Source organism: Urocitellus parryii, chromosome 11, assembly GCF_045843805.1.
Source record: "Urocitellus parryii isolate mUroPar1 chromosome 11, mUroPar1.hap1, whole genome shotgun sequence".
Classification (NCBI taxonomy): domain Eukaryota; kingdom Metazoa; phylum Chordata; class Mammalia; order Rodentia; family Sciuridae; genus Urocitellus; species Urocitellus parryii.
The window spans coordinates 101,705,645-101,729,216 of NC_135541.1; the positions used below are offsets into that span (position 1 = coordinate 101,705,645).

Consider the following 23,572-nt stretch of genomic DNA (forward strand, 5'->3'; position numbering starts at 1 on the left):
TTGCTCTGTATTCTCACTATTCCACAATATTTTCAGGGTTTTTTCCCTTGCCCAGTTAAAATTTTCAACACTCAGGAGGCTAAGCAGGAGGAGTGCAAGTTCAAGGCCAGTCTCAGCAAATTAACAAGGTCCTAAGCAACTTAGCAAGACTCTGTCTCAAAATAAAAATAAAAAGGGCTAGGGATGTAGTTTAGTTGTAAAGATTAATCCCCAGTACCAAAAAAAAAAAAAAATTATTTGTGAGGTGGTATCTATCTATCTATATCTTTATTTTATTTTTATGTGGTGCTGAGGATTGAACCAAGGATCTCACACATGAGAGGCAAGCGCTCTACCACAGAGCTACAACCCCAGCCCTATGAGGTGGTATCTTATTGTATTTTTAATTGATTTTTTTTAAATAAATGATAGCGGAATGCATTACACATATAAAGCACAATTTTTCATACCTCTGGTATATTCACACCAATTCGTTTCTTCATACATGTACACATTCCACCATCATTGCTAACCCCCTGCCCCTTCCCTTCCCTTCCCTTCTCTTCCCTTTCCTTCCCTTCCCTTCCCACTCCTGTCTCCTATCTAGAGTTCATCTATTCCTCCCATGCTCCCACTCCCTATCCTACTATGAGTCAGTAACCTTATATCCAAGAAAACATTTGGCATTTGGTTTTTTGAGATTGGCTAACTTTACTTAGCATTATCTTCTCCAACTCCATCCATTTACCTGCAAATGCCATGATTTTATTCTCTTTTATTGCTGAGTAATATTCCATTGTGTATGTATACCACATTTTTTTTATCCATTCATCTATTGAAGGGCATCTAGGTTGGTTCCACAGTTTAGCTATTGTGAATTGTGCTGCTTTAAACATTGATGTGGCTGTGTCCCCATAATATGCTGTTTTTAAGTCCTTTGGGTGTAGACTGAGGAGAGGGATAGTTGGGCCAAATGGTGGTTCCATTCCCATTTTCCAAGGAATCTCCTTACTGCTTTCCATATTGGCTGTACCAATTTGCAGTCCCACCAGAAATGTATGAGTGTATCCCTTTCCCCACATCCTTGCCAACATTTATTGTTGTTTGTCTTCATAATAGCTGGCATTCTGATAGGAATGAATTGTCATCTTAGTTTTGATTTGCATTTCTCTAATTGCTAGAGATGATGGACATTTTTCATATATTTGTTGATTGATTGTATATCCTTTTCTGAGAAGTGTCTGTTCAGGTCCTTGGCCCATTTATTGATTGGGTTATTTGTTTTTTTGGTGTTTAGCTTTTTGAGTTCTTTATATACCCTAGAGATTAGTGCTTTATCTGATGTGTGAGGGATAAAAATTTGCTCCCAAGATGTAGGCTTTCTATTCACCTCACAGATTGTCTTTTTTGCTAAGAAACTTTTTAGTTTGAATTCATCCCATTTATTGATTCTTGCTTTTAATTCTTGTGCTATTAGGAAGTTGGGGCCTAATCCCACATGATGACGATTAGGGCCTACTTTTTCTTCTATTAGATGCAGTCTCTGGTTTAATTCCTAGTTTCTTGATCCACTTTGAGTTGAGAGATAGGGGTTTAATTTCATTTTGTTGCATATGGATTTCCAGTTTTCCCAGCACCATTTGTTGAAGAGGCTATCTTTTCTCCTACGGAGGTTTTTGGCACCTTTGTCTAATATAAGATAATTGTAATTTTGTGGGTTAGTCTCTATATCCTCTATTCTTTACCATTGGTCCACCAGTCTGTTTTGGTGCCAATACCATGCTGTTTTTGTTACTATTGCTCTGTAGAATAGTTTAACGTCTGATACAGTGATGCTACCTGTTTCACTCTTCCTGCTAAGGATTGCTTTAGCTATTCTGGGTTCTTACTGTATTTTTAATTTATATTTCCCTTATGTTCTTAAGCTTATTGGCTGTTTGGATATCCTATTTTAAGAAGTGCCTGTTTAAGTATTATTTCCATTTTTAACTGAGTTGTCTGTTTTTCCTACCAATCTGTAGAAGATATTTTCTGGATGAAGTCCTATATATAAGTCTTTTCATAAACAGAAGTTCTTAATTTTTATCAGTTTTTCATAGTGCTTTTGTGTCTTGATTAAGAAGTCTTTGCTTATCACAAGATCATTAATATATTCTTCTGTGTTTTCTTTTAGAAGGTTGATTAGCTTTTACAAATCTATAATTTACTCAGTAATTTTGTTGTATATGTGAAGTAAGCATCTAAGTTCATTTTATTTCTATATAAAAAAACCAGTTACTCAAGCACTATTTATTGAAAAGACTGTGACCATAAATGCCTAGGTATATTTCTGATCTCCAGTTCTTTTCCATGTTCAGTGTGTCTGTCTTTGTGACAATACTGCCCTGTCTTAATGTACTTTGTATTAGTTTTAAAACTTGATATTGAAAATCTTTCAACTTTTTCAGGATCATCTTAACTTTTTGTAACTTCAGCATTTTTATGTATATTTTAGATTCTGCTTGACAATGTCCACAAAAACATTTCCCTGAAATTTTTATTAAGTTACATGAATTTGTACACCAATTTGGGAAGAACTAATAGAAATATAAAGTTTTCTTACTCATTGAAATGGAGTATAGCTCCATTCATGTGGCTCTTCTTTAATTTCTCTTAGCATTGCTTTATAATTTTCACTGTAGAGATATTGAGCATTTTGGATTATTCCTAGGTATTTGATTTTTTATGTTGTTATAAATGGTAATTTTTTTGAACTCTGTTTTATCAGTATATATTTGTATATTGACCTTGAATTCAGTGACCTTGCTAAATTTATTTTTTAATTCTAATGCTTATTTATAGATTGAATTTTTTAAAAAAATTTTTTATAGTTGTACACAATAACTTTAATTTATTTTTATGTGGTGCTGAGGATCGAACCCAGAGCCTTGCACATGTGAGGCGAGCACTCTACTGCTAAGCCATAACCCCAGCCCTTGAATTTTTAATATGTACAATAATGTCATCTATGAATAAAGAAAATTGAGTTTATTCCTTTCCGGATAATCTTTATTTACATTAAACTATTTTTCTTAGTAGTTAATATCTCCTGCCTCTGGCTCATACCTCCAGTATGAAGTGGAATAGAACTGGTAGTAAATATCCTGTCTCATTCCCAACCGTAGAGGACATGTGATCCATGTTTTATTATTGAATATTATGTTAGTTTTAGGTGATTTTAGTTGTATCCTATATGAGACTAGAGTAGTTCCTTTTTATTCTTAGCTTGCCAGCAGGCTTCTTTTTAAATTTTTCTTCCCCTTTTGTGTGTGTGTGTGTGTGTGTGGTTTTTTTTTTTTTTTTTTTTTTGACTGGTGCATTATAGTTGTTCATAAGAGTGGAATTTGTTACATATTAGTACATGCGTATCATATAACAATATAATTTCACCAATACCCCTCTTTGATTTTCATGAGATCACTATCCACCTTTCTTTTCCTTTTTCCTCTCTAGCTTCTACATATGAGAGAAAACCCTTGACCTTATAAATTTGGCTTATTTTGCTTAATATAATGGTTTCAAATTCTATCCATTTTCTGCTTACAGGTTTTTAAATGTGTGTGTATGTTTGTGTGTGTTTTGCTGGGGGTAGAACTCAAGAACTCTCACATTCTAGGCAAGCACTCTACCACTGAGCCACATCTCCTATACCTGTTGTTTTTCTTTTAATAAGGAAACATTGTTGGAATGATTCAAACCTTCTTCTTCTTCCTCTTTTTTTTTTTTTATTTGTACTGGGAATTGAACTCAGCAGTGCTAAACCACTGAGCTACATCCCCAACACCCCTTTTTTAATATTTATTTTTTAGTTATAGGTGGACACAATGTCTTTATCTTACTTTATGTGGTGCTAAGAATAGAACCCAGTGCCTCACGCATGCTAAATGAGTGCTCTACCTCTGAGCCACAACTCCAGCGCTCCCAACCCTGTTTTTACATTTTTAATTTAGAGAGAGGGTCTCACTGAGTTGTTTAGTGCTTTGCTAAGTTGCTGAGACTGGCTTTGAACTTGCAATTCTCCTGCCTCAGCTTCCCAAGCACCTGGGATTACCAGTGTGCATACTACACACAGCTCAAGTGCTTTTTCAATATTGTATTTTTTCTTCTTTGTTCTATTAATGGGGATGAATTACACTTAAATATTTTCTAACATTAAACCATCTGTGCTTTACTAAAATAAACTTTACTTGGTCACAATGCATTATCCTTTTTCTGTTTTGCTGGATTCTACTTACTTATATTTTGCTTAAAATGTCTGTCTCCATGTTTATTTTTCCCTGGCTGGGTGCAGTAACGCATGCCTGTAATCCCAGTGTTTCAGGAGGCTGAGGCAGGAGGAACATAGGGTTTTTTTTATGAAATTTTTTATTACTGTGTCATGTTATCTCCAGTATACCTTTGAGTATCCTTTTTTGTTGTTATTATTTTTGTTTTTGTACTGGGGGTTGAATCCAGGGACACATAACCACCAAGCCACATCCTATTCCTTTTTATTTTGAGACAGGGACTCTCACTAAATTGCTGAGGCTGGCATTGAACTTGTGATCTGCTGGGATTACAGGCATGTACTACCATGCCTGGCTAATATACTTCTTTTAGTTATTGTACTATGTATTTTTAATGTATGGCTATTTTATAAAGTGTATTACCTTATAGTACACTTTTTGCATGTCATACATAATTCAGAAACCTTATAATAGTTTGGTTCCATTTTCTCCTTCCTTTTTTGTGCTTTTGTTTCATGTGTTTTACTTCAGTGTGTGTTTGTTTTAAACACTCAGTAGACTTTTCTATTACCCACATAGGTATCTAGACTTGTGTTGTTTATTCTCTATTGCTCTCTAGTTTTTTCTTCTTCTGGGCTGGGTTAAATTCTCTCAACATTCTTTTTGTCTAAGGACATCTTTGTTTTGTAAGTTTTTCACATACTTTTGCTGGATTTAGAATTTATAGTTGGGAAGTTTGTCCCCCTTCCCTCTTTTTATCAATTTAAAGATTTCAGTATATTACTTTCTAACTAACATAATTTCTGTTAAAGAAGCCAGCTGTCATGTATCATTTTTTCTCTGAGTGCCTTTAGTAATATTTTCTTTGATTATTAGCAATTTGACCATGATAATGCCTTTCTTTCTATGTACAATTTTCTTGGCATTTATCCTCCCTGGGGTTTGCTGAGTTTCTGTAATTACTGGGTTGACAACTTTACTCATATTTGTAAAATTCATGGCCATTAGTTTCTCACATCTTGATTTGTTCTATGTCACTGAGGTTTGAATTCTGACCTTCCATAGCTAAGCATACACTTTCCTTCTGCACTCTATCCCCAGTCCCACATCCTGTATGATTGAATATTGTCTGTTGATCTATTTTTTGTTAACCTCAATAATTTCCTACTTCTGTCTTTTCTCATGTCCAGTCTGCTATTATTAAACCCAAATAATATAAAATTTATCCTTATAGTATACAGTTTTGACAAATGCATACTCTCATGTAACTTCCACCATAGTCAAGATACTAGAATAGCTCCATCACCCCCCAGAATTCCCTCATGCCCTTTGTAGACAGTCTTTGAACTCTACTTCCCCATCCCTGGCAACCACTGATCTGTTTCTTATCTCTGTAATTTTACCATTCCCAGGTTGTCATATAACTGAAATAACCTACTATGATTTTTTTCATTTAGTATAATGCACTTAATATTTATCTATGTTACATGTAATAGGAGAGTCTATTACTTTTTATTCCTGATTAGTATTCCATTTGCATGGATGTTTATTACCAGTTTTAGAGTATTTGAGTTTTTTCCCCTGAGTTTTTGGAATTCATGAATAAAACTGCTTTAAGCATTGTTTTTTCCCACAGTGGACATTCACATCTGTGAACAGATATTCTCATTCTCTTAGGGAAATACTTAGGAGTAGGGTTGCTTTGTCGTACGGTATACACATGCTGAGATTCATAAGAAACTTCCAAGGTGTTTTCCAAAGATGGGATACCATTTTGGAGTCCAACCAGCATGGTATGACTGTCATTCATTGTTTTCAATTTAAAGTCTTATAATTAGTTTTAGGATATTCATTGAATTTTTAAGAAATAAATTCTAATTCTCTGTTGAAATATTCCATTTTTGGATCTATGTAGTCCATCTTTTCTTTTGCTTTCTTCAGTATTAACATGTTACTTTTAAATCTTCGCTAACTCCAATATCTAGATCTTCTTGGGACTACTTTTGATTGTGTGGTAGTTTCCAAGTCATTTTATTGTGAATTTGATGATTGTTTCTTGAAATAGTAAATGCTATCCAAAATAATATTAAAATAGCTACCATTTTTCCTCTCTCAATCTTACCTCCCTCCTTTCTGCTTCCTCCCTCCTTCTCCTCCCAAGAGACAGTCCACTGAGCAACCTCACTTAGGGATTCTCCCTGCAGATTTGAGTCATTTCCAAGGAATTCTGCTGGAGTGGGGAAAGCCTCTGGAATCTCAGGATGACTAGGGTAAGGAAATGGTATAGTGTCTGTGGGGGAGAGACAGCACCTGGGGCAAGAGTCTACCCCAAAGAAAAGGTTGTCTGAAATGTTCACAGTTCATTCTTTAGCCTCAAATTATGACATTTATTCCAAGACAAAAAAATTACAAAATATCCATCCCTTGGTTTCTTTCCGTTCCCCCTTCCAGGATTGAATGCTGGCTGAGGCTCTGTGGTAGGGCAGCCCTCACATGTGAGGTCATCAGCAACACTCAGATGCATCTTCTCAACAGAGGTATCTTAAAAGGTCGTGATGTCCCAAAGAGTCCTCTTGTTGTTAATAGCCATATCCTTACTGCCAAAATCTTATAGCAAAACCAATTCTGTGTCTGTAGTTTTCGCTGTTGGTGGGAAAGTCATAGTTGATGACTAAAGAAAACTGTTGCATGTCAGCTTCTCTGGCCAGCATGTCACTGGTAACCAGTATTCTTCTAGAGCCTGAATGGAAATCCCTCATGATCACATCTCATTCTTGGTCTTTATCTCCATTCATGGCAGAGACAGTGAAGTTTTGGGCATGTATCTTCTTAGTGAGCAATCAATCTTTGTTCAGATGTTGATGAAGATGCCTGCTTGGGTGATAGTCAGTTTCATAAAGTCACAGAGTGTGTTCAGCTTCCACTTCTCTCATTCTGTGTTAATGGAGAATTGGCAGACACCCTCCAGGATAAACTTTTCCTTTCGACAGGAATCGGAATGGGGTCTCTCATGAACTTCTTGGTTACCCCAAGTACCTCAGAAGACATTGTAGCTGAACACCCCAAAACTACTTAGGTATTGCTGTTGAGCTTTGGGAATTTGTCATAAATCTGCTCCTTGAATCTGTAGCTTTTAACATTTCAACAGCTTCATCCAATATAAACATATTAGTATTGGGGAGCCAGGTATCTCTGATTATAACAGCATATCACATAGTCAGGGGTACCCATAATGATATGGTCACCTTCCATCTGTAGCTTCTGCACCTCAACACGTATATTGATTCCTCCAATAAGGATGTGATCAGAGGTATAGCCACCTGAGTCTTCTCATCCAATTCTTGAGTGGATTCCAGTACCAAGGCCTGTGTAGCCTTTAGATCTAATTCAGAATTAGTTTGTTACAGAATCAAGATGGTAAATGTTGTCATTTTTCCAGGATGAGTTTGAACGTTCATGTTAAACATCATGTTAAAACTCTTAATACGAGGAATAATGACTTGCTATTGCATTTCAGAGAACTTTTCAAGGCCATTGGTATAGATGCCATGAATGAGGGACTCTTGAGAGATTTATGTCATCAAAGTTGTCAGCAGTCTTCATTCCAGTTACTTGTTTTTTTCTTTTTTTAAATTATTATTATTATTTTTTGCATTACAATTCTTAATACACCTCCAGTTACTTTTTTTTATTAGTTGTTCAAGACAATACAGTGATCTTGACATATCATACATTTGATTCAAATAGGGTATGAATTCTCATTTTTCCATGTGTACAGATTGCAGGATCACATTGGTTATACATCCATGTGTATACATATAGCAATCCTAGAGTCAGTTGTATTCTGCCCTCCCTATCCTCCCCTCCCCTTCCCTTCCCTCCCATCCCTATTCTCTACCCATTCTTCTGTGACACTTATCTCTCTCTCTCTCTTTTTTTTTTTCCCTTAACTTCTAGTTACTTTTGATGATGCCTTCAGGCTCTCATAAGGCTATTGTTTCTGGATTAGGAATCCTGATTTACAGGCATGATTCTTAGAAACTTATTGACTATTTTATCACTTGGATATTGACCTCTTTCCTGTTCTACTTATTAATTTTTAATTGTGCGTTAGACATAATGTATTATACATTGCAGAGACTCCAGATGACGTTCTCTCTGCATTAAGTGTTAAGTTTCATCTGGCAAGTAGTTAAATTGCTAAAGAATAACCTTGACTATGTTGAGACTTCATGTCAGGTGGTGTTTATGATGAGTATATTTCACTTTTGCACTTAGACCTAAGTTGTAGTCCTAGGACTAAATGTTTAGGGTGTTCAATTAGGTCTCTACTTTGAATCTGAGAATGTTAACATTTTCTTAGCACTAAGACCCCTTCAAATCTCTGTGTAGTAATTAACCCAATAGTTGTCCACTAGGCCTCTGAGAGTTCTGCCCTGTATGTGTGCAGATTAGGGGCCCAAGGACACCATACTATACATTTTGGGTTATATTCTACCTGGTTCCTTTCTCTCTGGCACCCTGCTCCCCAAATCCTACCTTAGCAGTTTCAAACACTAATCTTTTTTTTTTTTTCTTTTCCCAGAGAGATAATTGTTTTCTTCTTCTCAGACTTTACTTTCAATGTGGTTTGGAAAACATCTCCAGGGAGAAGTCAGGGTGAATGCAAGAATCACCTTTTGTACTTTCCTTCACTCAGAACTGTTTTTTATCCATTGCCTAAAAGTTCTTGTTTTATTTATTTGTCCATTCAATTTTGTTTGTAGGGGGAGAATAATTTTGATATCATCTATTTTGTCTTGTCTAAAATTAAGTGCTTCATAAAGTTTTCTTTTAAAACTTTGCCAAATGTAGCCAGATATGGTGGTGCATGCCTGGAATCCCAGCAATTTGGGAAGCTGAGGCAGGAGGATCGCAAGTTCAAGGCCAGCCTCAGCAACTTAGCAAGACCCTACTCAATTTAGTGAGGCCCTGTGTCAAAAATAAGAAAGGCTGGGGATGTGACTCAGTGGTAAAGCACCTCTATGTTATCCTCAGTACCCAAATATAAATGAATAAATAAAATTTTGCCAAATGTTTAGTAAATTAACTAAATTTAGTAGCTTAACTAATACTTCAGAATTTAAAAGTTGTAGCATAGAGTAAATTAATCATAGGTTTACTCAAAATATTTTTATTTTTCTTAGACATCACTTAGTGCTCTTACCCAGCTGATGAAAAAGATGCCCCATTTCCGTAAACAGATTACTAAGGTAAGCAATATTGTCTATAAGGTACTGTATTATTATTAGTTAATTGATCTAGCCAGTCCTGTAGTTAAGATTAGCAGTGTCTTTCATGGAATATTTTTTGTGCATTGTCCTCTAAAATTCTTAAGACTGAAATATCCCAATATCTAAGCTTTCCAATAACATTTCTACATATGTCATTTAGATTTATTCAAATCCAGCATAGACTTTTTTGTCTTTATCTTGAACTGCTAAGCAGAATAATTTTAGTATTTATCAACCTCATAGGAATTCAGCAGTATATTGACCAGTGGTTGTCATTCTACATGTTACTTTATATTAGTAGTTATATATTAATAGATTAAGGAGGTTTTAAGCTGGTGGGGGCAGGGGGCTCTGATAAACTTTTTTTTCCTCTGCTATTCCAGTTCTTTTTCCATATCACTGTCAGAATAACTTTTATATACTTTTATCATGTTGCACTCCAGTCAGAACCAGTGAAACCTTTTCTGTTGGCCTTTAGGAGCTCACTGTTTTGGGGGGTTTTGTTTTTGTATTTGTTGTAAATGGACACAATATCTTTTTATTTATTTTTTTATGTGGTGCTGAGGATCGAACCCAGTGCCTCACACATGCAAGGCAAGTGCTCAACCACTGAGCTACAGCCCCAGCCCCTTACTGTATTTTTTTGTCACCTTATTTTTATTCCCAAACTCATCACAAATTCAGCACTTCCATTCTGGTTTTTGTTGATTATCTCCCTTTATTCCCCCAGACATCTAGTTATTAATCTTGCCTTCATCTTCTGTGTAAAATCATAATATGAGGTAGCTAGGCAAACATTATCCCCATTGTGCAGACAGGGAAACTGAGGCTAGGAAGATGTGGTGGCAGTGGGCTGTGAGGTGGAGGTGTTTGGCTTGAAGCCAAAACAGTCTGATGGTAAGGTGCTTTACCTCCCTGAGCCATAGTGGACCTCACAGGCACTGGCAGGCACCGGGGCTCGTTGGGGATCCTGGCCTCAATGTGCTTTGCACACAAGGCCAGGTGCTGGCAGGCGGTATACAGAAGGTACACAGGTGACACACTGCTTGTACATTGCAGCAGAAGTTCACATGCAGCACTTGTAGCATGTGCCAGCGTGCCACCATAGCCTGCTTGTTCCATTTGATCACATCAATTTTCACTTCCTTTCTTGAGCTGTTTCCCTTACTTGTAGTTTACCTTCTTTCACAAAAGTCCATGGTTTTCTCCATTGTTCTTTTAATATTATCATTTGCATAAAAATAATTAAAATGCTTTAAATGATTGATTTCTTCTGTTTTTCAGCAAGTTGTTCATCTTAATTTAGCAGAAGATTGCATGAATAAGTTCAAGCTTAATATAGAAAAGCTCTGTAAAACTGAACAGGTATGAGCAAAGTCAGAAATACTTATGTTTATAGATTTCCATAATGAACTTTGTAAGTTAAAATATAATATTTTGCTGAATACAATGGTTGATTTTCTCAAAATCACAGACTCTTAGAAGGAGACCAACTTAGACAAGCATGTTAATACATATTAATCATTTCCCAATAGTGTTAGTCAACTTGCTGTTCCTGTAAGAAATACCTGAGATAATCACCTTATAAGGAGAAAAAGGTTATTTTATAACCCTAACTCAGTTTTGGTTTGTTAATCAAAACTCAGTTTTTTAAAAAAATATTTTAGTTGTAAATGGACACATACCTTTATTTTGTTTATTTGGGTTTTTTAAATATTTATTTTTTAGTTGTAGTTGGGTACAATACCTTTATTTTATTTATTTTTATGTGGTGCTGAGGATCAAACCCAGGACTTCACACTGCTAGGCGAAGCGCCCTACTGCTGAGCCAAGACCCCAGTCCTGTTTATTTAGTTTTTTTTTATGTGATGCTAAAGAGCAAACCCAGTGCCTCGCACATGCAAGGCAAGCGCTCTACCACTGAGCCACAACCCTAGCCCCTCAAAGCTCAGTTTTGTAGGTTTCAGTACATGATCAGTTGGCCTTGTTTCTTTTTAGTCCTATGGTGAGGCAGCACATGGCATCAGTACATGTCAGAGCAAAACTGCTTGTATTACAGCCAGAAATCAAAGAGGAAAAAAGAACGGGTATGAGTTCTACTATCCTTTTCAAGGGCATACCCCCCAATGACCTAAAGATCTCCCAGGAGGCCCCACTTCTTAAAATTTCTACTACCTCCCAATAGTGCCATGTTGGTGGAGGTGTCTTAGTAAACAGTCCTTTCTAATCTATGATTATGTATTTTGGTTGAATGGAGTGATTTAGGTTTTGGGAGCATTATTTGAGTACAGGATTAAATATGCAGAGAACTGCATAGGCACATTATATTTGTTTTAAGAAGCTTTATGTATAATGTTTCAACTAATTAGATCATTGTACTCTTCACAGAAACAGAATGCAAGTTGTATATAATATTAACTATTCTAGTAGCCACATTAAAAAGGGAAAAAGAAAGTACAATTAATTTTCACAATATGTTTGACTTGGGGCTGGGGTTATGGCTTAGTGGTAGAGTGCTCACCTAGCATACGTGAGGCACTGGGTTCAATGCTCAGCACCACATAAAAATGAAATAAAGGTATTATGTCTACCTATAACTAAAATAAATATATTTTAAAAATATGTTTCACATAACCTGATACACCCAAAATATTTCAACATATAAACATAAAATTATTAATGAAATATTTTATTCTTTTTCACACCAATTATTCAAAATCTGGTATTTTACACCCAGAGCATATCTTAATTCAGATTGACTACATTTCAAGTGCTTACTAGCCACATGTGGCTGGTGGCTACCATATTGGATAGCATAGGTTTAGATTAATGATTTTCTTCTCTGATTTACTTTTTGACCTTTTGCATTTTGTACAACAAATAGTTTACAAATGATGTCCACATTTTCCTGTGAAATGTGTGTTCTGGGGGCTGAGGTTGTAGCTCAGTGGTAGAGCACTTGCCTTGCACATGTGAGGCCCTGGGTTTGATCCTCAGCACCACATAAAAATAAACAAATAAAAATAAAGTTAAAAAAAGAAAGAAATGTGTGTTTTGTTAAAATTTGATATCTTCATAATAGGTATTTTTAAATAAAAAATGAATTTGGATTAGAGACCACTGACTTTTATATATATATATATAATGTATATGTATATGTATGTATATATTTTTTTTAGTTGTAGCAGGACACAATACCTTTATTATATTTATTTTTATGTGGTGCTGAGGATTGAACTCGGGGCCTTGCACGTGCTAGGCGAGTGTTCTACCGCTGAGCCACATCCCCAGCTCAAGGCCACTGACTTTTATTTTCATTAAGGACCTGGCACTTGGAACTGATGCAGAAGGACAGAAGGTGAAAGATGCTATGAGAGTACTTCTTCCAGTTCTACTCAACAAAAATCATGATAATTGTGATAAAATAAGAGCAATCCTACTTTATATCTTCAGTACTAATGGTAATTGATATTTTGTTTATTTTCATTAACGCATTAAAATACCCAGTTCTACAATCATTTTTTAATAAATAGTTTTCTACTAATCATAAGAGAATCTTTGGAAACTCAAAGGAAGTGGCTTAAGTTGGTTAAGGTAAATACAAGGGAAAATAGGAATTAGAAGACTGAAGGGGACATAAATGGACTGTTTGCTTTTTTTGTTTTTTTGTTTTTTTTTTTGTTTTTTTTTTTGGACTGTTTGCTTTTTCAAAAGCTTTATTTGTGGTATATGTAACCTAGAATTGATTGCAGTAGCAATTATGTAAATTGAGTACACACTAATATTTTTTACGTATCTAAGGAACTACGGAAGAAAATTTGGACAGGTTGATCCAGAATGTAAAGATAGAAAATGAGAGTGACATGATTCGTAACTGGAGTTACCTTGGTGTTCCCATTGTTCCCCAAGTAAGAAATCTTACATTGTGTGAGTGTGTGTGTGTGTGTGTGTGTGTGTATTCTTACATATATGTATGTGTGGAGTTTTTGAGTTAATCATGTTTGGTTTTTTTTAAATGTGGGAATTCATATAGACAGTCTTCTTAATTTCATACTATAGATTTTGACTAAGCAATTAAAACTTAAAAATGCTGATTTCTTGTCATTTCCATATGAGAGTACTTTGGACAGATAACGATTTTCTAGTGAATTTGTATTCTATGGGTTCTGTTACAATTTGTTCTTTGTTCTTTTCTCTTTAATGATTCATTTATTGCAATTGTCATTTTGTTATACATTTGAATTGGAATATAGCACAAAAAATAATTATATTCTGTTGCTTTAAAAATCTAGGCTCAAAGTTAAGTTTGGAAGAACTTCTATTTAGAATCCCATTCTTGGGCTAGGGTTATAGCTCAGTGGTAGAGCACTTACCTAACACATTTAAGGCACTGAGTTCAATCCTCAGTACCACATAAAAATAAATAAAGTAAAGGTATTGTGTTCACTTACAACTACAAAAAATTTTTTTTAAAGATTCCCATTCTTTCCAGAATCCCATTCTTTCCTATTATTTTGATACTTTTATTTGAATAAATGTATTTCCTTATGCTCTCATAAATTTTAGCACTACAGCTCAAATATTTTTTTACATTTTTTTATTAGTTGCTCATGACAATACAATGATCTTGACATATCATACATTTGAAAACATAAATTTCTCATTTTTCCAAGTGTACAGGTTGCAGAATCACATTGGTTATATGGCCACGTATATACATACAGCAATACTAGTGTCTGTTTTATTCTGCTTCCCTTCCTATCCCCCCTTCCCCTCGCCTCCCCTCCCATCACCTCTCTCTACCCAATCTAATGTGACACATTTCTTTTTTTTTTCTTCCCCCTCACATCATCATACATGTATTTTGTATAACTGTGAGGGTCTCCTTCCATCTTCTGTGCAATTCCCCTTCTCCCTCCCATTCCCTCCCACCTCTCTTCCCTATTTAGTGGTAATCTTCTTCTCATGCTCTTCCTCCCTACACAGCTCAAATATTGTTCAGTGAAGTTATGTGACTATACCTACTTCATTTTTTTTAAGGAAGTACTTCCACTCTTGATTTTTTGTTCATTTGTGTTACTGGGGATTGAATACAGGGTTCAGTCCTGTACCACTGAGCTATATCCCCCGCCCACTCTTAGTTTTAAGTCAAATACAATATAGTATTTTCTGATAAATTAAATATCTTTGTTAGGAAACATAAAATTATTATATTACTGAATAAAATTACTGGGTTTTTAAAAATATTTTTTAGTGTTGATGGACATTTATTTTATTCATTTATTTATATGCGGTGCTGAGAATTGAACCTAGTGACTCACACATGTGAGTGACTACCACTGAGCCACAACACCAGCCCCAAATTACTGGTTTTTAATTTTTTTTCCTCTATTGATATTAGTCTCAACAAGGCAAACCATTAAGAAAGGATCGGTCTGCAGAAGAAACTTTTCAACTTTCTCGATGGACACCTTTTATCAAAGATATTATGGAGGTAAATATCATTAAGTTTCTACTTACTTCTGAATGCCTTCTGTAGAGCACTCTTGAACTCTTTATGTTTAGCTGTCATTGGAGTATGTCTAATGGGGCAGGAATTTTCTGCAATGCTTGGTGGATTCACCAAAAAAGGCTACATGTGGGTCAAAGGAGGAGAGGATGCTCTTGAAGATTCTTAACTAAGAAAAACACACCACTGTCTGTCTCAAAATAAATAAGTAAATAAAAATAAGCACACATCTGCTTTATGAAAAGCAATACTATTGTTTTAAATAACTATAGGTAGTATAAGTGGAATTATGTGAATGAAAATTCAACAGAACAACATTCACATATATACCACTGTTAGAAACCATTAAGTGCCAGTACTCTTAGTAGTATATTAGTGATTAAAATATAAACTTCATATAGTTGTTATTAGATCTAACATATGAATAATGCGTTTAGAACTGTTTTTTCCTAGAAAATAGTATTCAATCATAGGAAATTGTAAAATGAACTAATTTAAAAATTACCTTATGAGGGGGCTGGGATTGTGGCTCAGGGGTAGAGTGCTCCCCTAGCATGGGTGGGACCCGGGTTCAATCCTCAGCACCACATAAAAATAAAGGCATTGTGTTGTGTTCATTAAAAAAAAAAATGCTCTGTGCAAAGCAGAGAATTACGAAGTGAACACAGTAGGTATTTTTTTAAAAATTACCTTATGAGCTCAATAAAATAGTAATTTATTCCAGCTTTCCTTTGACTTAAACTTCAATTTGTACTTTCCTCTGAGTGCTAATTTGGTACATATTACTATGATTTTTTTTGTTTTGCTAGATTAATTCATACATGTGTAAACTTACATGAAAAATCTAAAGAACTTAGTTTTCTGCAATGTAACTTTTTTCCCCTTCAGCAATTACAGAAAACTAAGTGATTTATCTTAAGCTAGTATTTTAAAAATAAATATTTAAAAATCACTTTAACAGTAATTTGCTTATTAAATCAGTGACAATCTTGGGCTTGTAGGATTTCTCCTGAAACACAATTTCTTCCTTATGATCTTATTGAAATAGTCTTGACTACTTTATGCTCACTTCTTGTGCCTGCTTGTCTATACTATTTGTATTGTCTGTAATACAGTGATGTCCAAAAAAATTATTATTATTTTTTGTACCAGAGGATGAAGCCAGGGGTGCTTAACCACTGAGCTACATCCTTAGCCCTTTTTAATTTTTATTTTGAGACAGAGTCTTGGTAAATTGCTGAAAGCCTGCTAAGTTGTTGAGCCTGCCTTGAACTTGGAATCCTCCTTCCTTAGCCTCCCTAGTCACTGGGATTATAGGCATGCACCACTATACCCAGCTCCAAAATTTTGATCATATAGACCTAATTATAAAAAATGTGAACATGAATCTTTTTATAAGTGATAGATTAACATACTAATAAAGCATATATAATCTCTGTATAAAATATATCCATTATACTTAAGTATTTCTTAAAATGCACCACTGAACAAAGGGAAAATTCTAGCAAATAAAGTGAAATGAAAAACTTTCTTCATGTCATTGGATTGTTTTGAGTATCTCTAAGCCGGGTGTGTGCGACCTACTTTAGAGTCATTGCTGTTAATGACAAAGTCTTGAAGGTATGTCAGAACTGGGATACTATTTAGAAACCCCTAGCACTCTATAGTTAAAAAAAGGTCCTCGTGCCAATGCAGGGACCTTCCTAATGAAGAAAGATAGGTCTTCAATAAATAGTAGTTGAATAAGTAAGTAAATGATAGTGTTAGTTTTTGAAGCAACTGAGTTTCAGAAAGGACCAATCTTGGAGATGGGGTAGTGGCTCAGCACTAGTGCGCTTGCTTAGCATGTGTGAGGCACTAGGTTCGATTCTCAGCACCGCATACAAGTAAATAAAAATAAAGGTTCATCAACAACTAAAAAATATTAAAAAAAAAAAAAGAAAGGACTAATCTTGTTATATGTTTATATTCTTAATGTTTATTTATTATAAATACAAATTTTGTCCTTCACTCAAAACAAACAGAAATCTTCAACTTAAAATATCTTTTTAATGTTGTTAACTCTTTTCTTCTCTAGGATGCCATTGATAATAGATTAGATTCAAAGGAGTGGCCGTATTGTTCTCAGTGTCCAGCAGTTTGGAACGGCTCTGGAGCTGTAAGGTAAAACTTATAAATGAAAGTCAGTGAAATTTTCAGTGTGATGCTACAGACTAATAATTGAAAGTAGTACATAGGTGTTCTCGTATTTGGCAACTCTCTTTGACACATATAGTCACATCAGAGGTAGTTTTTCTTTAGCTGTAACCTGTTTTAAATGAGTTCAGGTAAGCAATATGAAAACATAGTTTATTTAAAAAAATATTTTCATAAATATTTCATTTATTTAATAAATAAAAAGTCCCCCACCTTTGTTTTCATATAGCAGAGGCCTTTTTGACAATTTTTATGATGGAATATTTGAAACATTCAGAAAGATATAGAGAATATTATAATGTATTCCCTTATACTTAAGTACCCAGCTTAACAAATAAATCATTATAAATATAATTCACACTTTCTGTATATTACTCTTTTATTATTTTTCCTTTCTTCCCTATCCTTAATTTTGTGTTTTTAATCTGTCCTTGTGCTTTTCCTATCTATATTTGTGTCCTAAACAATATTTTGAGTTGTGTTTTACAAGAATTTTTTTTTTTTTAATCTTTGGCTTTCAGCAGTTTAATTATTTTGTGTCTAGGTGCAGTTCTTTGTGTTTATTCTTCCTGCAGTTTGTTGAGTTTCTTGGATTTGCAAGTTAATTTTTTTTTAGATTTTTTTTTTTTTTTAGAGAGAGAGAGAGAGAGATCTTTTTTTTAGAGAGAGAGAGAATTTTTAATGTTTCATTTTTTAGTTCTTGGCGGGCACAACATCTTTGTTAGTATGTGGTGCTGAGGATCGAACCCAGGCCACACACATGCCAGGCGAGCGCGCTACTGCTTGAGCCACATCCCCAGCCCCTTTTTTTAGATTTTTTAAAATGTTTTTTATTAGTGCATTACAGTTATACATAACATATTTTTGATTGTGTCTTTATGATGATAAATTCAGGAAGTTTTCAGGCATGATTTCTTCGACTTTCAAAACTCTTATTATGCAAAACGTTGGAGGACTTGACACTGCCCCTAGGATCACAGAAACTCTTTCTTTCTTTCTTTTCTTTTTTTTTTTTTTTTTTTGTTGTTGCTATTCTTGTGATATGTAATACCTACTTGTCTATATTTAGGTTCACGGATTTTTCTGATATGTCAAATCTGCTTTTGAGACCATCTGCTGGTTTTTTCATTGCACTTAACATACTTTTCACATTTGGTTTTTTTTTATTTTCATCTCTCCCCCCCCCCCTTCTTATTTGGAATGCTGGGGATCAAACCCAGAGCCTCACTAATGCTAGGCAAGTACTCTACCACTGAGCTTCACTTCAAATCCTAGTTCCATTTCTGTTGAAAAACCCTATTGGTTAGTGATTTTTTTTTTCTTTTTTTTTTTTTTTTTTTTTTTTTGCGTTTTTGTAATAACTGCTTTGAAGTCTTTGCTAGATCCAACATATGGGTCTACTTTTCTAGTCAGTTTCTGTTGACTTTTTTCCCCAAAACATGAATCACACTTCCCTGTTTTTTTGCATAGCTACTAATTTTTGGTTGAAAATTGGACCTTATAGATAATATATTGAAGCAACTCTGAGTTGCTTTTTGTTGTAATTTGTGTAGACTTAAACTATGGACTCTTTCTCTTTTGTTTATATAGCCACTGATATCATTGCTGCATTTTTTAACCCTTTAGCTTGGCTCTTAATGGTTGGTTCTGTGTGATTTAGAGGTCAGCAATTTATCTGTGCAGAAGTTGTGCTTAAGCACTTTAAGCATGTACAGTCTCCATCCTCTTCTAATCAAGCTAAGGGTGCATTAAGGAATACATTCCATATAGCTAGTTCTTCAATCCCCACTTTTTTTTTTTCCATCTCATTTTTTTCCCTAAGTGTTCTCAGGATTCTCTTGCATGCAGAGTTTTAGCAGTCAGTTAATGTCTAGAGAGCTTTATCCTTGCCTTCCTTAGATTTCTCATTTTCAAGATTTTCAAGGTTTACATATTAAATTTCTGACTGATTTGCTGCCAAGCTCAAATTGAGACTACAGTATTAGGCTATCAAAGCTGTAGGTCTTCTTGCTCTGAAACAGTTCTGCCAGTTTAAATTATCAAAGCTACAGAGTTTTGTGTACATTGTTTTTGTATTGTTGTTTTTGTTTGTTTTTTTCAGTTGTAGATGGACATGATACCTTTTTTATTTATTTATTTTTATGTGGTGCTGAGGGTCCTAACCCAGTGCCTCATGTGTGCTAGGTAAACGCTGTACAACCCCAGTCCAGGATTTTGTACTCCTGCTACTACCACCCCTCATTACTGGTTTTCACAGGCAGTTTTAAATCAGTAAAGCTGTAGTTTTTCTCATCTGAGAAGGCAGAGCAATAGAAGTAGGTTGCAGTCCTGGGCTAGAAGACCATTCATAATGACTACCACCTTCTTTACCTGGTAATTTAGGAGATATTCAAGAATAAATGCTTCTCAGTTTGTTGTCTGCCTGTCAACAATTTCCAGTTGACCTGAAACATTTGGGTTCCCCACTCACATACACAATGTCATCCAGGTTTATATACTTGTTTTCTCACAGGGAAATCTCCTTCCCACTTTATTTCACCATGACTGCAAGTCCTTTCTACATTTTGTTCTTTTTATTTGGGTTTTTTGTTTTGTTTTGTTTTTTAGTTCTGGGATTGAGCCAGGGGGTGCTCTACCACTGAGTTACATACCCAGTTCTTTTTATTTTTTGAGACAAGAGTCTTGCTAAATTGCCCAGGCTGTTCTTGAATTTACATCCTCCTTCCTCAGCCTCCTGAGTTGCTGGGATTACAAGTGTGCACCACTGCTCCCAGCTTTTTTTTTTTTTTTTAAGTGGGGGAGGATAAAAGAACCTTAAAACAATTTAATACAAACCACATATCCTTAAATGTTTTTTTTTTTTTTTTAATATTTATTTTTTAGTTCTCAGCGGACACAACATCTTTGTTGGTATGTGGTGCTGAGGATCGAACCCAGGCCGCACGCATGCCAGGCGAGCACGCTACCGCTTGAGCCACATCCCCAGCCCCCCTTAAATGTTATATACATTTTTTTTTTCCCTCCAGTACTAAGGATTGAACCCAGGAGTTCTTCACCACTCATCACCAGCCGTTTTTATTTTTTAAGGCAGAGACAAGCTGTCCTTAAACTAATAGTTCTCTTGCCTTAGCCTTATAAGTAGCCTGGATTGTAGGTGCCTAGCTCATATACTTTGTTTAAGTTTACCTTATATCTTTTTTACCCCTCATATAAATGCTCAGCATTATTTTTTATTCAGTTGTATTTGAATGTTAACCAGTTACATTGCTCAGTGCTTTCTTGCATCCTCAGTTGTCTTCTTTCTAAACTATTTCCTGTTATTTCTTTCAGTGGAGGTCTGTTAGTGGTAGAGTATTCATGGTTTTATTTGTCTGGAAATATTTTCATTTGGCCTTGTTCTTACATAGCAGCCTTAGATGGCTATGAATATTTAGGTGCACAGTTCTGTTTACCCAACACTTGTAGATAATATTTTGTTGTTTTAGGTCTTGAGATAGTTGTGAAGGAGGGTGTGTTTTCTCTCAGCCTTGTTACACTATTGTGGGTAATTTGCCTTTTCCTGATTGTTTTTTGTCTTTGGTATCTATACGTGCCCTATACTAAGTCTATCTAAAGATTTATTTTTCTTTCCTTATATTTGTTTTCCTGAATTTGAGGATTCACATCTTTCATAAATGCTTCCAATATTGCCATTTCTTTAGTCTTGGTTTTGTTTGAACTCCTCATTCTAACTAAATATCTCTTAATTTATTTCTGTGTTTCATTATGGAAATTGTTCTTTGAATTTAGTTTTCTTTCAAATTTAGTTTTCAGGTCTTTAGTTATCTCTTAAATTTGTGCCTAATCTAATCTATTTAAACCATCTCTACAGTTTTATTTTTTTGTTTTAGAAGTTCTTATTAATTTTTCAAATATACTTGTCACATAATTATTGTGAGCAGTATTATCTTCTTTTCTTTTGCTTTCTTAACTATTCCTCTCCCTTGAAAAATTTCTTAAGTCAGCCTTATTGTGTGTTGAGAGCTAAGAGTGTGTCTTGTTCCAATTTTCATTTTTCAAATCCAACTACCGGTTTTTTCCCCTTAATTTACCACCATCATTCTTGCCAAAGGCAAAAAACATTATTAAAAGTTTACTGTGGGATCCCATATTCCAGGGCCTTAGAGGTCATCTGGAACAGTGACCCCCAAAGTGGTCTATTGGTTATTTATATATATATTTTTTTTTAATATTTATTTTTTAGTTTTAGGTGGAAACAATATATTTATTTTATTTTTTTATGTGGTGTTGAGGATTGAACCCAGCGCCCCATGCATGCTAGGCTACCTCCAAAAGGAGATATTAAGCTTTTTGTTAATATATACTAGTATACACATATAATTTATGAATTAATGTTTATTTATAAATGTATGTCAATGTTTATTTTTGAAATATGTACCTTTCAAATAGCTCAGATTTTTTTCTTTTCTATATTTTTTATTGGTGCATTGTAGTGTACATAATAATGGAATTTTTTGGTTACGTATTCATACATGCACACAATATAACAGTATAATTAGAAGCTTGTTTTTTCATTTTAATTTTTTTATATACATGACAGGATAGTATATTTTGACATATTATACATGCATGGAATATAACTTAGTCTAATTAGGATCCCGTTCTTGTAGTTTTACATGACGTGGAGTTTCACTGGTCATGTATTCATATATGAACACAGGAAAGTTATGTCAGATTCATTCTACTCTCTTTCCTAGTCCCATCCCCACTTTCTTCCCTTCATTCCCCTTTGTCTAATCTACTGAACATCTGTTCTTCTCTCCTTCCCGCTTGTTGTGTGTAAGAATCTGCATATCAGAGAGAACTTTGGCCTTTGATTTTTGGGGATTGCACTCAAGGGCAGGCAACCACTGAGCCACATCCCCAGCCCTATTTTGTGTTATTTAGAGACAGGATCTCACAGAGTTGCTTAGGGCCTCACTAAGTTGCTAAGGCTGACTTTGAACTTGCTTTCCTCCCTTCTCAGCCTCCCGAGCCACCGTGCCCGGTGGGACTGCTTATTTCACTTAGCACAATAGTTTCCATTAAGTGGCAAAGAGTCATAAAGTCATTCTTCTTTATGGCTGAGTGATACTACATCATGTATATACCACATTTTCTTTATCCATTCATCTGTTGAAGGGCATGTAGGTTGGTTCCATAGTTTAGCTATTGTGAATTGAGCTGCTATAAATATTGATGTGATTGTGTCACTGTAGTATGCTGATTTGAGTCCTTTGGGTATATACTGAGGAGTGGGATAATTGGGTCAAATGATGGTTTTATTCCAAGCTTTCCAGAGTGGTTGCACCAACTTGGAGTTCTACCAGCAATGTATAAGTGTACCTTTTTCCCCACATTCTTGTATTCTTGATATTACTTGTATTCTTGATAATTGCCATTCTAACTGGGGTGAAATAGAATCTCAGTGTAGTTTTAATTTGCATTTCTCTAATTATTAGAGATGTTGAACATATTGTTGACCATTCATATTTCTTCTTCAGTGAAGTACATGTTCCAGTTCCTTTGCCCATTTATTGATTAGGTTATTTGGTTTTTTTGTTAAATTTTTTGTAGAAGCTCAAAATTTTTACCAGTAGAAGATGTAAACCAAAAAATTAGTTCTTATACTCTAGAGCAGTCCTATCCACTAGAACTTTCTGCATTGTTGGAAATGTTCTCTGTCTTCACTGTCTAGCATAATAGTCACTAGCCATAGTGGATTTGGGTTCCTTGATATGAGTGAGTGAGGAACTGAATTTTTTACGCTATTTAATTTTTCATTAATCTCTTTGTGGTTAGTAGCTACTATACCGAACAGTGCAGATCTAGAACAGTCTGGGAGAAGAAATGACCAAAATAAGAGTTATTATTTATTCACTGCTTATATACTTCCTGTGTATATAATGAGTACCTGATTATATACTTCCTGTGTCCTATACAATACTTCATTTAGTTCTTAAGCAAATTTCAGGGTTTAAAGAGAGGCTTAGAAATTTGCTGAGTATAATAGCTAGTCAAAAATAAACAAAATAAGAATAAAAACCTGTGCCTAACTTTACAACCCAGCCTCCTACCATCATATTTGCTGAATTCCAGGAATATATCGGCTCCAAATCCGTATGTGCCCCACTTCCCTTTCATATCTTCAAAACCTTACTGTTTCAATGCCAGTTACCAATTTTTCTTTTTAATTTCAGTAAGCTGCAGACTTTTCAGGTACATTATTTCTTCATATCAAATAAATAAGGGAGGATATTAGTTCTACTTTAAGGTTAAAATGCTAAGCTAGACAGAGCTATCCTAGCTAA

At 34.8% G+C, this 23,572-nt stretch overlaps 1 protein-coding gene and 1 pseudogene across 2 annotated transcripts in view; one reads left to right on the forward strand and one right to left on the reverse strand.

Moving 5' to 3' along the window:
* The window catches only part of Stxbp3 (syntaxin binding protein 3), a 71,668-nt gene that overhangs the window by 44,462 nt on the left and 3,634 nt on the right, over positions 1-23,572 (forward strand). For both annotated transcript variants that reach the window (XM_077791140.1, XM_026402779.2), the window contains 6 exons: positions 9,431-9,496; positions 10,802-10,882; positions 12,840-12,978; positions 13,319-13,425; positions 14,919-15,011; positions 17,104-17,189. In XM_077791140.1, the coding sequence (XP_077647266.1) occupies positions 9,431-9,496; positions 10,802-10,882; positions 12,840-12,978; positions 13,319-13,425; positions 14,919-15,011; positions 17,104-17,189 (572 nt within the window). The remainder of the gene's footprint in view (positions 1-9,430; positions 9,497-10,801; positions 10,883-12,839; positions 12,979-13,318; positions 13,426-14,918; positions 15,012-17,103; positions 17,190-23,572) is intronic.
* LOC113192622 (eukaryotic initiation factor 4A-I pseudogene) lies at positions 6,598-7,847 on the reverse strand (annotated as a pseudogene).